Source organism: Suncus etruscus, chromosome 7, assembly GCF_024139225.1.
Source record: "Suncus etruscus isolate mSunEtr1 chromosome 7, mSunEtr1.pri.cur, whole genome shotgun sequence".
NCBI lineage: Eukaryota > Metazoa > Chordata > Mammalia > Eulipotyphla > Soricidae > Suncus > Suncus etruscus.
The window spans coordinates 125307234-125322295 of NC_064854.1; the positions used below are offsets into that span (position 1 = coordinate 125307234).

Genomic DNA, 15062 nt, shown 5'->3' on the forward strand with positions numbered 1-15062 from the left:
GCCCACCTCAAAAAAAAACAAACAAACAAACAAAAAAAAGAGTTGTTTGTGTTCATCCTAGTGTCCACCGTCCTCCACGCTGAGGACCTTGATGTTCAAGGCCCTAGACCGGTGTCAGTGCAGGATCCAGGTCAAAGATTCCTGGGTCTCTGAATATTCAGGTGGCTGTGTCCCCTAAATTAGGTGAAGGATGTTTGGGGAATTGGCTGCCCACTCAAGCCTCCTCTAAAGAAGATATATGTGGGGGGCTGGAGAGATAGCATGGAGGTAAGGCGTTTGCCTTTCATGCAAGAGGTCATCGGTTCGAATCCCAGCGTCCCATATGGTCCCCCGTGCCTGCCAGGAGCAATTTCTGAGCATGGAGCCAGGAGTAACCCCTGAGCACTGCCGGGTGTGACCCAAAAACCACAAAAAAAAAAAAAAAAAAAAGAAGATATATGTGGGTGCTCTACATATTCTATTCTTTACAGCTGCCAACTGTGCCCACCACCTGTGTGTCTGGCTGGGTGTGGTGGGTTCCAGAAGACTGATTACCCCAGTTCAGTCACAGACCCTGTGACCCTTCTTCCCAGGATGGTGCCCTTCTTGCTTTTTCCATTCTGTCATTGCACTTTTTTCCTACTTGGCATTGTGTGTGTGTGTGTGTGTGTGTGTGTGTGTGTGTGTCTTGAGTCACACCTGACTTATTCCTGGCTCTGTAACCAGGGGTCACTCCGGGTGGGGTTCAGGGGACCACATACAATGTTAGAGGCATTACATCCAGGTGGTTTGAAAGCAAGGCAAGAACCTCTTATCTACTCCCTTTGTATGTCTTATCCAAGTTACCAAACTCTCAATAGTTTCAAAGGTTTTTCTATTTTGTTTTGTTTTGTTTTGCTTTTTTGGGCCACACCCAGTGACAATCAGGGGTTACTCCTGGCTGTGCTCTCACAAATCGCTCCTGGCTTGGGGGACCATATGGGACGTCGGGGGATCGAACTGCGGTTCATCCTAGGCTAGCGCATGCAAGCAGATGCCTTATGCCCTGCGCCACCACCCTGGCACAGATTCGAAGTTTTTATTTGAATTTTTTGGTTTGTTTTTTTGGGGGGGGTCACACCCAGCAGTGCTCAGGGGTTACTCCTGGCTCTATGCTCAGAAATGGCTCCTGGCAGGCTCAGGGGACCATATGGGATGCTGGAATTTGAACCACCGACCTTCTGCATGCAAGGCAAACACTTTACCTCATGCTATCTCTCTGGCCCTTTTGGGTTTGTTTTTAGGGTCACACCTGTCAGTGATTGGTGGTGGTGGGGATTGTATCTCTCCCTGAAGCACTGAGGGCACCATGTCATCCAACCAGACATGGTGAGAGTTCAAAGTATGCACTTTTGCACCCTTATAGTACCAAAGCTATACTGTTATCAATTGTGGTTTTGAATACACACAATAGCTCTCCATAGACATCTTCAGCAAACACAGAGATTGACAGAGGAACTTGTTTCTACCTGTCTTAATCTCTTTCTATTTTGGGCCATACCAGCGGCATTCAGGGGTTACTCCTGGCTATGCACTCAGAAATCGCTCCTGACCTGGGAGACCATATGGGATGCCGGAATCGAACTGGGCTATCCCTGGTTGGCCTCGGGCAGGGCAAATGCCCTACTGCTATGTTGTTGATCCGACCCCTAAATATCTCTTTTTTGGAGGGCTCCGCAGTTCTCAAGGAGCTGAGGGGCCACTCCCAGCAATATTGGGTTGTGTTGTGTGGCCTTATACTTCAATGCTAGGGGATGGTGATGTTTTGTTTGTTGAATTAAATAATTAAAGATGGTGGCTGGATGGAGATGAATGAAGGTGGATGCCATCCCAGGCCACGTGGCTCCGCAACTCCCATTCAGCCGGCGGGTCCCAGGTTTAGGTGAACGGGCGGAATCAGACTCATCCAGAGACAGGCATCAGGAAGCATCAACTTTATTCATCCCTATTCACCACATGTGTGTGGCCTGTCTCATAACCTTTCAAGCATTCAGCCATTCTTAGCTAGCCCTGCCTCTTAACTCCTTTCAGCCATTTTCCCTTTGACCTCCATCCTGGCCAAAGACCAGAAGCCCGAGAGCCAGCCCAAGCCAAAAAGCCAAAAGGGCAAAGACCCTAATCCCCTGGGTCAAAGGCTATATATAACCTTCCAAGACCACTCCCCGTAATGGGAGAGGTCTTGCAGGTAAGGTTACACCTAATATCCAGTTCCCAAGACCCCTCCCAGAAAAGGGCGGGTCTCAGGTAGGAACACCTAAATCCAGGGTGGAGTTACGTTGTTGTTTAGGCCTGGCGTGTTTTGGGGGTACTGAGAGGAAGGGGAGTAGTGTGCTCATTCTAGAATGTCCTGTATTCCAGCCCTCTGAGCTCTTCTCCCTCCTTGGCTTAATCTTTTTCTGTTTGTTTGTTTGTTTGTTGTTGTTTTGGGGGGTCACACCCAGTGGTGCTCAGGGGTTACTTCGAGCTATTATGCTCAGAAATTGCTCCTGGCAGACACGGGGGACCATATGGGATGCTGGGATTCGAACCACCTTTGGTTCTGGGTCGGCTGTACTATCTTTCCGGTGCCTTCGCTTAATCTTTTAAACTCTGTTTATAAAAATTTTTATGGGGGGCCGGAGAGATAGCACAGCAGTAGGGTGTTTGCCTTGTAATCGGCCGACATAGGACCCATGTAGGTTCGAATTCCAGCATCTCATATGGTCTCTGTGCCTGCCAGGAGCAATTTCTGAGCATAGATCCAGGATTAACCCCTGAGCGCTGCCGGTGTGACCCCCCCCCAAAAAAAAAAAACAAAAAAAAAAATAAGATCTTTGTTTGTTTGTTTGTTTTTGGACCATACCCGGCAGCGCTCAGGGGTTACTTCTGGCTCTATGCTCAGAAATTGTTCCTGGCAAGCTCAGGGACCATAAGGTGTAAATAGATGTTCTTTGGGATTTGGGTTGAGGTCTGGTTGTCCTAAACTTCGCAAAAGAGAAAGGGATACCCTATACCCCTTATCCGGGGAGTACTGGAGAAGATGGTACGTTGATAATTCTCAGAAAAAAATTAATCCACACAGAAAAAGAGGGAATAGCAGGCAAGAAAATTTTATTGCAAGCTGTTCATCCACAAGCCAGTAGCTCCAACACATGGAACCACAAGTCAAGATGACAGCCCCTGCTCAGTTCTCCTGCCTTCCATTTATTCAATTCCAAAATTTAAGCCCCTCCATTAGGGTAGGGGTAGAGGCATTAAATCCAGGTGGTTTGAAAACAAGGCAAGCACCTCTTATCTACTCCCTTTGTATGTCTTATCCAAGTTACCAAACTCTCACAGCTTCAAAGGTTTTTCTGTTTTGTTTTGCTTTTTTGGGCCACACCCAGTGACTCAGGGGTTACTCCTGACTGAGATATAATGACAAATGGGAAACAAATGGGGACCACTTCAAAAGGCGCTCATTTACCTGAGAACATGGGATGCTGGGAATCGAACCTGGGTCCGTCCTGGGTTGGCCACGTGAAAGTCAAACACACCCTACCTCTGTGCTATCTCTCCAGCCCTGTTTATAAAATCTTTTATGTGATCTTCTAAACTCAGTTTCATTATAAAGATGATAAAACTAGAGGCCAGGTACTGACCCCAGTTTGATGCCTGATGCTTGAGCTCTGCTAGGAGTGATCTTGAGCACAGAGCCAGGAATAAGCCCTGGATACAGCTGGCTGTGGCCTCCGAAAAGAAAAAAACAACCAAACCCAAACTAAAAAATAGAGATGAGGTTCCTAAGCTAAAGGAAACATAGAATTAGGGCACGATATTATCACATTACTATCATAGCTAATGTCAATCAACCACTTGCTTTCCTTAAAGTATTGTCGTAAGTGCTTCCGATGATTTTTCATTAACTCCTCAGAGTGCCAAAGAAAGGTCCTCATTTTGCAAAACGGGAAGTTGAGGCAAAGGCAGCTCAGGAAGAAGTATATGTGGAACAGGTTGCAGCATAAGAAAATGGACTGGACTCTTTAGGAAATGAAACAACGCTTTCCAAGCCCAGATCCGTACTCGGCTTTGAGGAATATCCCCTGCCAGATTAGTGGAGCAAAAGCAAGACCGGTTGAAGGGATGGAAGGAAACTGGGTCTGCTGCTCCATGTAAGACAAGCACTTTAGGGGCTGGAGAGGTGGCGCTAGAGGTAAGGTGTCTGCCTCGCAAGCGCTAGCCAAGGAAGGACCGAGCTTCCATCCCCCAGTGTCCCATATGTTCTCCCCAAGCCAGAGCACTTAGCCAGGAGTAAGCCCTGAGCTTCGAACGGGTGTGGCCTAAAAAACCAAAATAGAAGACAAGTACTTTATCCCCCTTCTATATCTGTCCAGGCCCTAGACCCACCACAACTCTTTTTTTTTTTTTTTTTTTGGGTCACACCCGGCAGCTCAGGGGTTCCTCCTGGCTCTAGGCTCAAAAATCGCTCCTGACAGGCTCGGGGAACCATATAGGATGCTGGGATTCAAACCACCGACCTTCTGCATGCAAGGCAAATGCCTTACCTCCATGCAATCTCTCCGGTCCCAACCTACACTCTTTAATAACTCCTCAGCTATGTAAATAATGTGATTCACAGTTAAGTACCTTCAAGTCCATGTATACTTAGTGTCCTCATTTTATTTTTTATTTTATTTAATTGTATTCCAATCTATTTTGGGAGGCGGGGAGGGATCACATCTGGCGTTGCTCTGGGGCTGCTCCTGGCTTTGTGCTCCAAAATTATTCTTGGTAGGCTCGGGGGACATTACGGGACGCTGGAGAATGAGCCTGTGTCGGCTGCGTGCTTGGCAAATGCCCTACATGCTGTGCTCTCTCTCCGGCCCCCCTAACACAGCTTTTCATTTTAGGACAGACACAAAAGATTTTAGGTTTGACCTTCAACAATGCATTGTCATTTTTATTTATTTATTTATTTATTTATTTATTTATTTATTTATTTATTTGGTTTTTGGGCCACACCCATTTGACGCTCAGGGGTTACTCCTGGCGAAGCGCTCAGAAGTCGCTCCTGGCTTGGGGGACCATATGGGACGCCGGGGGATCGAACCGCGGTCCGTCCTAGGCTAGCGCAGGCAAGGCAGGCACCTTTATCTCTAGCGCCACCGCCCGGCCCCTATTTATTTATTTATTTATTTATTATTTATTTATTTATTTATTTATTTTGGGGGCCACACTAGGTGTGGACTGATCACACGAGTCAGCAGTGTACTCCTGACTTTGCACACAGAAATAGCTCCTGGCAGGCCCTAGGGGGACATACGGGATGTCAGGGATCCAACCCAGGACGGCCTTGGACAAGGCAAACACACATCCTTTTTTTTTTTCCTTTTTTTTTTTTTTTTTTTGTCTTTTTTTAACCACACCCGGCTATGCTCAGGGGCTCTTCCTAGCTTTGCTCAGGACGCCTTCCTGGCATGCACGGGGGGCCATGTGGGATGCCGGTGACCGAACTCAGGTCGAGCGCGTGCAAGGCAAGCGCCCTACCCGCTGTTCTATCGCTCCGGCCCCGCAAACACACATCCTAGCCTCTCTGACCCTGCGAAAAACCCCTTCAGGCCTTGCCCAAAAAGTATGGGGTCAAAACTCGGGGCAACTTCAGGGAAGCTCCCTCCTCCTTCCGGCCAGGATTTAAAATAAAGAAGAAAAAATTGTCAGGAACAGGGGGCGTGGCCACTAACTGGCAGCCAGCCTGAATGACGTCACGAAAAGAGGCCCCGCCCCCGGTGAACGCCCCGCCTCCAGCCTATGCGCCTGCGCAGCTCCGCCGGCGGTTTTAATCGTCTTTACTGCGCACGCGCAAACCCGCCGGGCTTTGCCGGGTGCCTTCGCGAGTCCCGCGCACGCGCAGATTGGTGGGTCGCTTCCATTCAGGCTAGGAGTGGGGAGGATCGGGTCTCCGGCGGTGCCTTAGAGCGGGCGTCCAGTATTGAACTGGCAAGGAGACCCCCGCTTCTAAACAGCCTGTGGTAGCTTCCAGCTCACTTCCGCCGGCTGCGACTTTTCTCGCGCCGTGATCCTTTCTCATGCTGCGACCCATTTATCGCCGCGACCTTTTTCGCGCCGTGACCTCTCTGACCCCGTGACCTCTCTCTAGCCATGTTTTCCAGCCCCCGACTGCGCCGGCTCCTGCAGCGCGTGCCCGGGAAGCAGCGCCTGGGCATCTACCGCTTCCTCCCCTTCTTCTTCGTCCTGGGGGGAGTGATGGAGTGGATCATGATCCGGGTGCGCGTGGGCCAGGAGACCTTCTGTAAGTGGCCGGCGCCCAGGCCAGCTCGAGGCTTAGGATTTGCATTAGGGCTTCTGCATTTGGTTTGGGCCTCTCCTGGTCATGCATGTCAGGGCTTCTGCACGGAGGGATCTTCTTTCTCCTGCCCGGCTCCGGGGACCCGAACTCGGATCAGCCAGGAGTGTCAGGGGCATGCAAAGGAAAGCAAGTGCCTTCCCTTCCCTCCCCAGCAGTGTCCTGCCCCTGGCACCACCCACCCCTTCCCCTTCCTTGGTTTGGACTCTGGTCTCAAGGGCGAAAGCAGCTGTGCCCGGTTCTCCTTGGGAGTTGGCAAAGGCACTTGCCCTGCACTTTGGGGAGAGGGCAGCAGAGCGCGAGGTCCTACCCGTGACATTCTTCTCCTAAGTCAGTCAAGGTTGGCTCACACTACCATCGAAATGGGTTGGCATTTCCGAGAATGGAGAGGCCGAGCTGGCCACAAGTCAAGTCCAAAAGGCTGGAGATACATAGGGTCCAGCTGGACTACCCTATTCTTTCTTGTCTTTTCTGGGAAGTCAGTGACGCTAGAACTCAGCACCATAGACTGGCATTTCGTTGTCAAGCACTAGTTCTGGACTGGCTAGTTCATCTTGCAAGATTTCAAAGCCCCTACGGGCCCTTTCTGTGTTGTCCCTCTTCTAAAAGAGCATCACTAAGGGTTGAATTTCCAAGCTTCATTTATTACATCTTTTTATCTTTAGGCCACACCAAAAGGTGCTCTGGAACTTCTAGTCTGGTGATTGGCACTCAAGTACTGGGTACTGAGATTAAACATGACTTGCATGCAAAGGCTCAAAAAATCAGCGCATTAACTTATCTCTATGGGCCAAAACGATTATCCAGCGGGTAGGGCATTTGCCTTGCTTGATCTGAGTTCGATCCCCTACATCCTTGTGGTATCGCCAAGCCTGCCAGGAATAAACCCTGAGCACTGCAGAGTGTGGCTCAAAAGCAAACAAAACAGAAACAGGATAGAGATAAGTGGCATTGTGTGAGGTTCTGGGTTATATCCCTAGCAACACTTGCTCACGTACAAATTGTGACTAATGTTCTTTGGGGAAAATAAATCTGTGCGTGAACAGAACACGGGAGAATTGGGGTGGGTTCTAGATGGCCCAGGGAAGATTTTCATGAGTTTCCAGGTCAAGCAGAGTGTCAGATTGAAGGAAAGGTCTGTGAGGTTGAAAGTGTCCACAAGTTGTGTCAGGGTACATGGAGATCACGGTAGAAGAGAGAGGAGAGAGAGAGAGGAGAGGAGAGAGAAAGGAGAGAGGAGGGAGAGAGGAGAGAGAGGAAAGAGAAGAGAGGGAGAGAGGAGAGAGAAAGGAGAGAGGAGGGAGAGAGAAGAGAGAGGAGGAGAGGAGAAAGAGGAGAGATCTGAAGTATTTAGAAAGGACTGGGGACTGGTGTATCACAGCAGTGGAGAATGGTTCTTTGTAGGAAGGAGGTTGTCAGGAACTCTTAGGCTGTGTGGCTTTCCAAATCAGAGATTGTGGCCTGGCCTGGCGTAGGGCAGAAAGGGTGTCAAAATGAGTTGAGATACACCTCAGAGATAGAGCCGGAAGGGTTTGTTGAGAGGACTCAGGAAATCAGCAATCACTGTAGGCCATCTGGGGCAGAAGGAAACAAGCAGGTCAATCCTCGGCTCCAGTAACATGCTCTAAGATGGAGATGGTTACAGAGATCCCACATTACAGCTAATGTGGGAGATTTGGGCTATAAACCCAAGCTTGAGGATCAGTTCTCAAGCAGGTTATGGTGAAGGAGTCAGCTTTGTTTGTGTCCGGGCCACTTTCAACAGTGCTTAGGGGCTACTCCAGACTTGTTTCTGGGGGACCATTGCAGGAGCTGAGGATCAAAACTGGGATGGGACTCCTGCCTGCAAAGCACACACTCCAGGCCACTAAGTTCTCTCTCTCCTGCTCAAATCCCAACATTTTAGAGCTGTGAATGTCCAGAGAGGTTAGGAGATAAGTCAGTAGGGCTTGTTAATCATAGAAAACTGGAAGAGGAGGGGAAAGGGTAGCAGAGATAGTACAGTGGTCCAGTGACTGCCTTGCACACAGCTTACCCAGATTCTATTTCCATCTGGCTTCCCCAGCCTGCCAGGAGAGATCCCTGAGCACTGCTGGATATAGCACCGAAACTAAAAACACAGTGGGGCAGAAGTTTGATTCTGAAAGGGAGAGAATCCTACTCCCTCCACTTAAAGAGAATGTAGATGTTGATCAGAAAAGGGTGTGTGGGGAAAGGTGGGAGATACCTTGGCCCTTGAGAAGGTGGGAGTTTTTCTGGAAGTCGTTTGTTGTGTGCACATGTTGGAGAGGAAGGTTACGCCTAGTGGTGAGGAAGATTGAACCATGCATACTTGCTCTGACTCTGGAAGAATTCTGTGAGAAAGTTCAGGGTGACTTGGGTTTGGTGAAGGTCAGGGTCATGGTTGAGATGGCCAGGCATCACAGTAGGTGTAATTAGATGCATTGACTGGCCTGGGAATGCAAAGCCAGCAGGCATGGGAAATAAAGTGATTTAGATAGTATTTGAGGGCTGGTGAGAAGACAGCAGGTGGTGTACTGCCTTGCATGTTCCCTACCGAGGTTCGATCTCCTGAACCCATATAGGTTCCCTGAGCCCTAGAATGATCATCGTGGGCCGGGAAGGTGGCGCTAGAGGTAAGGTGTCTGCCTTGCAAGTGCTACCGTAAGATGGACCGTGGTTTGATCCCCCGGCGTCCCATATGGTCCTTCCCAAGCCAGGAACGATTTCTGAGCTCATAGCCAGGAGTAACCCCTGAGCGTCAAACGGGTATGGCCCAAAAAAAAAAAAAAAAAAAAAAAAAAAAAAAGAATGATCATCGTGATCCGAGTGCAGAGCCAGAAGTTAGTCCCTGTGCACTGCAGGGTATGGCCCCCAAACAAAACAAACTGTAGGGACCAGAGAGGTAGCATGGAGGTAAGGCACTTGCCTTTCATGCAGAAGGTCATTGGTTCGAATCCCGGCATCCATTATGGTCCCCGGAGCCTGCCAGGAGCTATTTCTGAGCGTGGAGATGGAGTCAGGAGTAACCCGAGTGCTGCTGGGTGTGACTCAAAAACCAAAACCAAACTAAAACAAGAAACAAACTAGTTGATATTTTGAAGGCATGTTAAGAAGTAGATGGAGGTGGGGGGAGGCAAAGTGACAGTTCAGTGGGTAGGGCCTTTGCTTTTCATGTAGCTGAATTGGATCCCCATCACCCCATATGGCCCAGCCTGCCAGGAGTAACTCCTGAGCACCACTAGGTATGGCCCCCAAACAAAACAACAACAAAGGTTGATAGTGGGAGGACGGGAGAGAGGAGTATTGCCAGTAGGGCACTTGCCTTGCATGCTGCCAACCTGGCTTCGATTCGATTCTTGGCATCCCATATGGTTCCTGAGCACCACTAGGCGTGACCCTGAGCAGATAGGACCCCCACCCTGCCAAAAGAAGGATGTTGATATTGGGGCCAGAGAGATAGAAGAGCAGGTAGGGCACTTCCCCAGTATCCCATAGGGTCCCAAGCATATTGGCTGAATGCAGAGCCATGAGTTACAGAGCCAGGAATAACTCCTGAGCATTACCAGGTATGGCTCCCATAATGTTGATATCAGCAGGAGAGTAAATAACTGGATTTTCTTAAAACTCAGTTGGACACCCTCCCCAGTTTCTCTAAATAAAACTCATTTAATTAAAAAAAAAAAACTCAGTTTGAGATTCAGATACAGGGGACAGACCTAGTCTATCGAGTATATGGTTTTTGGATTACACCTGATGGTGGCTCGGGCATGTTTGGGAGCTGATTTTAGCCGTGCGTGGGGGATCTGGGGTCAGGGATCAAACAAGTCTCCAAAGAGCAAAATGTGTACTTTAGCCCTTGAGCTATCTGCTCAGGTCTTGGTTAGATATTTAAATGTTTTGCTTTGTTTTTGAGTCACATTTGGCGATCCTCATTTTGCTCCTAGAAATATCCTTGGCAGTGCTCAAGGAGCCATATGGGGTTTGGGGGACTGATCCTGTTTTGGCTACATGCAAGAGCCCTACCTGCTACACTATCATTCTAGCCCACAGATGATAGATGATATTATTATTATTTTGGTTTTTGGGCCAGACCTGGATTACTCTTGGCTCTGCATTCAGGTTAAATGGGATGCCAGGGATTGCACTTGGGTTGGGTTGGCTGATGCCAGGCCAGGACCTTACCCTATGTGTAGCTCCCAGGGATGTTATTTTTGAACGGTTGTGGAGCCACAAGGGTCATACCCAACAATGCCGGGGAAAGGGGCCTGCAGTGTAGGGGACTCAGCCGAGGGTTTCTTGAGTCGCACTGCACATTCAGGTTAAGATCTGAATACTCTACATTTCTGTTACTTAAAACTCTAAATAAAATTTTTGTTTGATACAGACGATGTCTACCGGAGAAAAGCGTCAGAGCGACAGTATCAGAGAAGGCTGGAAGAGGCGTCAGAGACAGAACTTCAGCAGTCAATAAAGTGATTGTGAAAATTTTTTTTGTTTTGTTTTTTCGGGCCACACCCATTTGATGCTCAGGGGTTACTCCTGGCTAAGCGCTCAGAAATTGCCCCTGGCTTGGGGGGACCATATGGGACGCCAGGGGATCGAACTTTCCTTCCTTGGCTAACGCTTGCAAGGCAGACACTTCGCCAGCCCCGTGATTGTGAAATTTTACTGCTCCTTTCAACTCCTTAAAAATGTGTTGGGAGGCGAAGTGATGGCTAAGAGGTAAGGCTTGCGAGTGCTAGCCCAGGACGGGACCGCACGTGGTCCAATCCCCCGGTGTCCCATATGATTCCCCCAAGCCAGGAGCGATTTCTGAGTGCATAGCCAGGAGAAACCCCTGAGCATCAAAAGGGTGTGCCCCCCCACAAAAAAAATGTGTTCGGGGGCCAGAGTGGTGGCACAGCAGTAGGACGTTTGCCTTGCATGCGGCTGATGGACCTTAGTTCAATCCTAGGTCTCATATGGTTTCCCCCCAAGCCAGGAGTAACCCGAGTACCACCGGGTTTGGCCCAGAAACAAAGTGTTTTTGGGGGGAGGGAGTGAGAGGGAGAGAAGAGACGGGGAGGGGAGGAGAGCATTGTCTGATCCAGGTTTGCTCTCTACCATCCATATGGACCCACCCTCCGGGGTGATCCCTGAGTGTAGAGCCAGGAATATGCCCTGAGCACCACCAGACGTGGGCCCCAAACCTAAATCCCTTCCTCCCAGGATGTACTTTCCAGATGGTCGTGCTCAGAGGCAATCAGTGCCTGTGGGGTTCCTTCCAGGTGGTGCTGGTAGGGAGGGAACACTGCTGCTGGGAGAAGTAAACTTGGATCCACGGTGTGCAGAACCCTGAGCTTCTCCATCCCCAGATGGCTTTTAGCTTATACAGAAGAACTACATCACAATGAGTTTTTATTTTTTCTGTCTCTGCTTGAATTCCTCCCAAAGCAGCTGTGGGAGATTTATTTCCTAACACACTTCCTTGTTGGATTTAGTATATGAAATTTTATTCTGTTTTATTTTTGGTTTTTGAGTCACACCCGGCAGCGCTCAGGGGTTCCTCCTGGCTCTATGCTCAGAAATTGCTCCTGGCAGGCTCAAGGGACCATATAGGATGCTGGGATTCGAACCACCGTTCCTTCTGGATGCAAGGCACCTTACCTCCATGCTATCTCTCCGGTCCCAAAGTTTTATTTTTTTTTCTTCAAGTTTTGGACACAACCAGTGAGCATAGGACTTATTTTTGGTGCTGTGCTCAGAGCTGAATCCTGGCAGATGTCAGGGGACCAGACAGTACTGGGGATTAAACCAAGGCCAAGGCAAGTGCCTTAGCTCCTCTGCTATCTCTAGGCTTTCATTCTTTTGTATGTTTAAATATCTTGTAGATAATTCAAGGATCAGTCAGAATGTTTTCAGAGTAGTCTGAGTTGTTCACGGAGATCTTTGTTTTATGCAACAAATGATAAATTCGACATTTTGCTAGGGTGGCAGGGATTTTTGATTTGACCTTACTACTCAGACATGGTCTTGGAAACAGAAAAAAAAAAAAAATCCTGCCTTCTAGGACTGCACTATCACGTGAAGGACTCTCATCTCAAGTCCTCATGAGAACTAGGGGGCATCAGGCTCTGCCACTTTTCTGCTGCTGCTTTCATTCAGCTGCTGAAGATAAAGGTACCATTCCTTCCACAAGAAAGCAGGCTTTCCTTTTGCAACAACAGCCTTCAGTTCAACCCAATGTTTAGTCTATTAGAGATTTTATTAGATTGTGACCGGGAATAAGTATTGGTCAGCTAGTAGACAAAACAAAAATCTTTCTAGATTTGGGTAACTATGTCCAGAACATGTCAAGTAGGAAAATTATCTCCACAGTAAAATCTAAGTTTTTGGGGCCAGAGAGTACAGTAGGGAGGGCTCTTGGCCTGTACATGGTAGACTTGGGCTCAATCCCTGGTACTCCATGTTATCCCCAAAGCCTGCTAGGAGCAACCTCTGAGCTCAGAGCGAAGGGCAAGCTCTGAGCACTGCCAGATGTGGCCTTAAAACAAAACCAAAGGGCTGGGGAGATAGCATGGAGGTAAGGCGTTTGCCTTGCATGCAGCAGGTCAGTGGTTTAAACCCCGGCATCCCACATGGTCCCGAGTCTGCTAGGAGCGATTTCTGAGCATACAGCCAGGAGTAACCCCTGAGCGCTGCCGGGTGTGATCCCCGCCCCCCCCCCAAAAAAAAAGACTAGGTTTCAAAACAAAGTATTTCTCATCAACAAAGTAGATACTGAAGGCCACAGGGTATCATTAAGTAAACAATCTTGGACACAAACAGGTCTTATCCCAAATCTTCCTAGGGATTTTTTTTTCTGTGCAGTCAGTCCACTTATGTCAGGACCAATTCAGTGTAATCATTGACTCTTCACCTCTCATGAAATCATTACCTACAGCTAGCTAGCTCATTGCTTAAGGTTTAAGTGAAGACCAACAGAGGAGAGGAAGCCCTGATATCACTTGAACAGGTCCTGGTAAACCTAACACAGTCATCAGTGACTAGAATGCCATATAAATGTGTTTTTCTTTTGGGGGGGGGGCACACCTGGCAGCGCTCAGTGATTACTCCTGGCTCTGTGCTCAGAAATCGCTCCTAGCTTGGGAAACCATACATGATGCCAGGGATCAAAGCCAAGTCCATCCTGGATGAGCCACGTGCAAGGCAAGCACCCTACCACTCCAACCCCCCATGTAAAAATTTAAATTGGGGGCCGGAGCATTAGCACAGTTGGTAGGGCTTTGTCTTGCATGTAACCAACCTGGGTTTGATCCCTGGCATCCCATGTGGTCTCGAGCCTGCCAGGAGTGATTTCTAAGCAGAGAGCCAGGATTAACCTGAGAGTTTGTCAGGTGTGGGCCAAAAACAAAATCAAAATGAAAAGGAAATTAAAATTGGAGCTGGAGAGATAGTATGGGGTTAAGGCACTTGCCTTGTTCACACAGCCTCTCTTAGCACAGGGTATATTCTCCCAAAACCCATTCCTGAGCACAGAGCCAGGAGTCAGTCCTGAGCCCAGCTGGGTGTGGCCTTCAAACGAAAAAATTAAACTGGTATGATTCTCTTAAATATATGGACTTTATGTATTCCACCCTACCCTTAAGCTTTAGGAGTAAAAGTAGTATTTTATATATAAAAATGCCTTTTTACAAAGAATAGTAAATGCTAATGAAAGCACTAACTAACTTGTTTTCATTTTTGTGCAGCACCTGGCAAGTGCTCAGGGGACCATATGGGATGCATGGGCTCAAACCCAGGCTGGCCATGTGCAAGACTAACACCCTATCACTGTGCTATATCACTCTGGCCCCCAATTAACTTTTATGTCTTCTGTGGGTTCCTTCCTTCCTTGTGCACATTACTTTGGATGGTACAGAATAAAAACTAATCTGTTAACCAGCACTACTTTAAAACCTTGTGAGGCTTGAGATAATAAGGATTTTTCTTTTTCTTTTTTTTTTGGTTTTTGGGTCACACCTGGCAGCGCTCAGGGGTTCCTCTTGGCTCTACGCTCAGAAATCGCTCCTGGCAGGCTCGGGGGACCATATGGGATGCCGGGATTCGAACCACTGTCCTTCTGCATGAAAGGCAAACGCCTTACCTCCATGCTATCTCTCCGGCCAAGGATTTTTCTTGCATGCAGCCCACCTGGGTTTAATCTCTGGCAGTGCTATATAGTCCCTTGAGACTGCCGGGAATAATTCCTGAGAGCAGAGCCAGGGGCAACCCCTGAGCACTGCTGGTTGTGACCCCACAATAAAACAAAACAAAACAACACAACCAAAACCTTTGCTTGAAATAAAAAATGTTTTTTGGGTCTTAGGGATCAAATTTAGGGCTTCAAACATGTGAGGTATATACCTAACTGCTACTGAGCTGTCATCAGCCCTGCAAAAGATTTTTTTTTTTTTAATTTTTTTTGCCACACCAACTGCTGCTCAAGGGTTATCCCGGCTCTGTGCTTAGAAATCACTGCTGGAGGGCCCGGAGAGATAGCACAGCTGCGTTTGCCTTGCAAGCAGCCGACCCAGGACCAAAGGTGGTTGGTTCGAATCCCGGTGTCCCACATGGTCCCCCGTGCCTGCCAGGAGCTATTTCTGAGCAGACAGCCAGGAGGAACCCCTGAGCACCGCCGGGTGTGGCCCAAAAAACAAAAAGAAATCACTGCTGGTAGGCTCAGGGACCATATGGGATA

The 15062-nt window shown here is 48.5% G+C and overlaps 1 protein-coding gene across 1 annotated transcript; it reads left to right on the top strand.

Annotated features, from left to right (window-relative positions):
- Positions 1 to 6134: 6134 nt before the first annotated feature.
- Positions 6135 to 10831, top strand: LOC126014152 (small integral membrane protein 4). The gene is made up of 2 exons (XM_049777475.1): positions 6135 to 6286; positions 10728 to 10831. Exons 1-2 carry the CDS (start codon positions 6136 to 6138, stop codon positions 10817 to 10819), a joined length of 243 nt encoding a protein of 80 aa, XP_049633432.1. The 5' UTR covers position 6135; the 3' UTR covers positions 10820 to 10831.
- The last annotated feature ends 4231 nt before the right edge of the window (positions 10832 to 15062 follow it).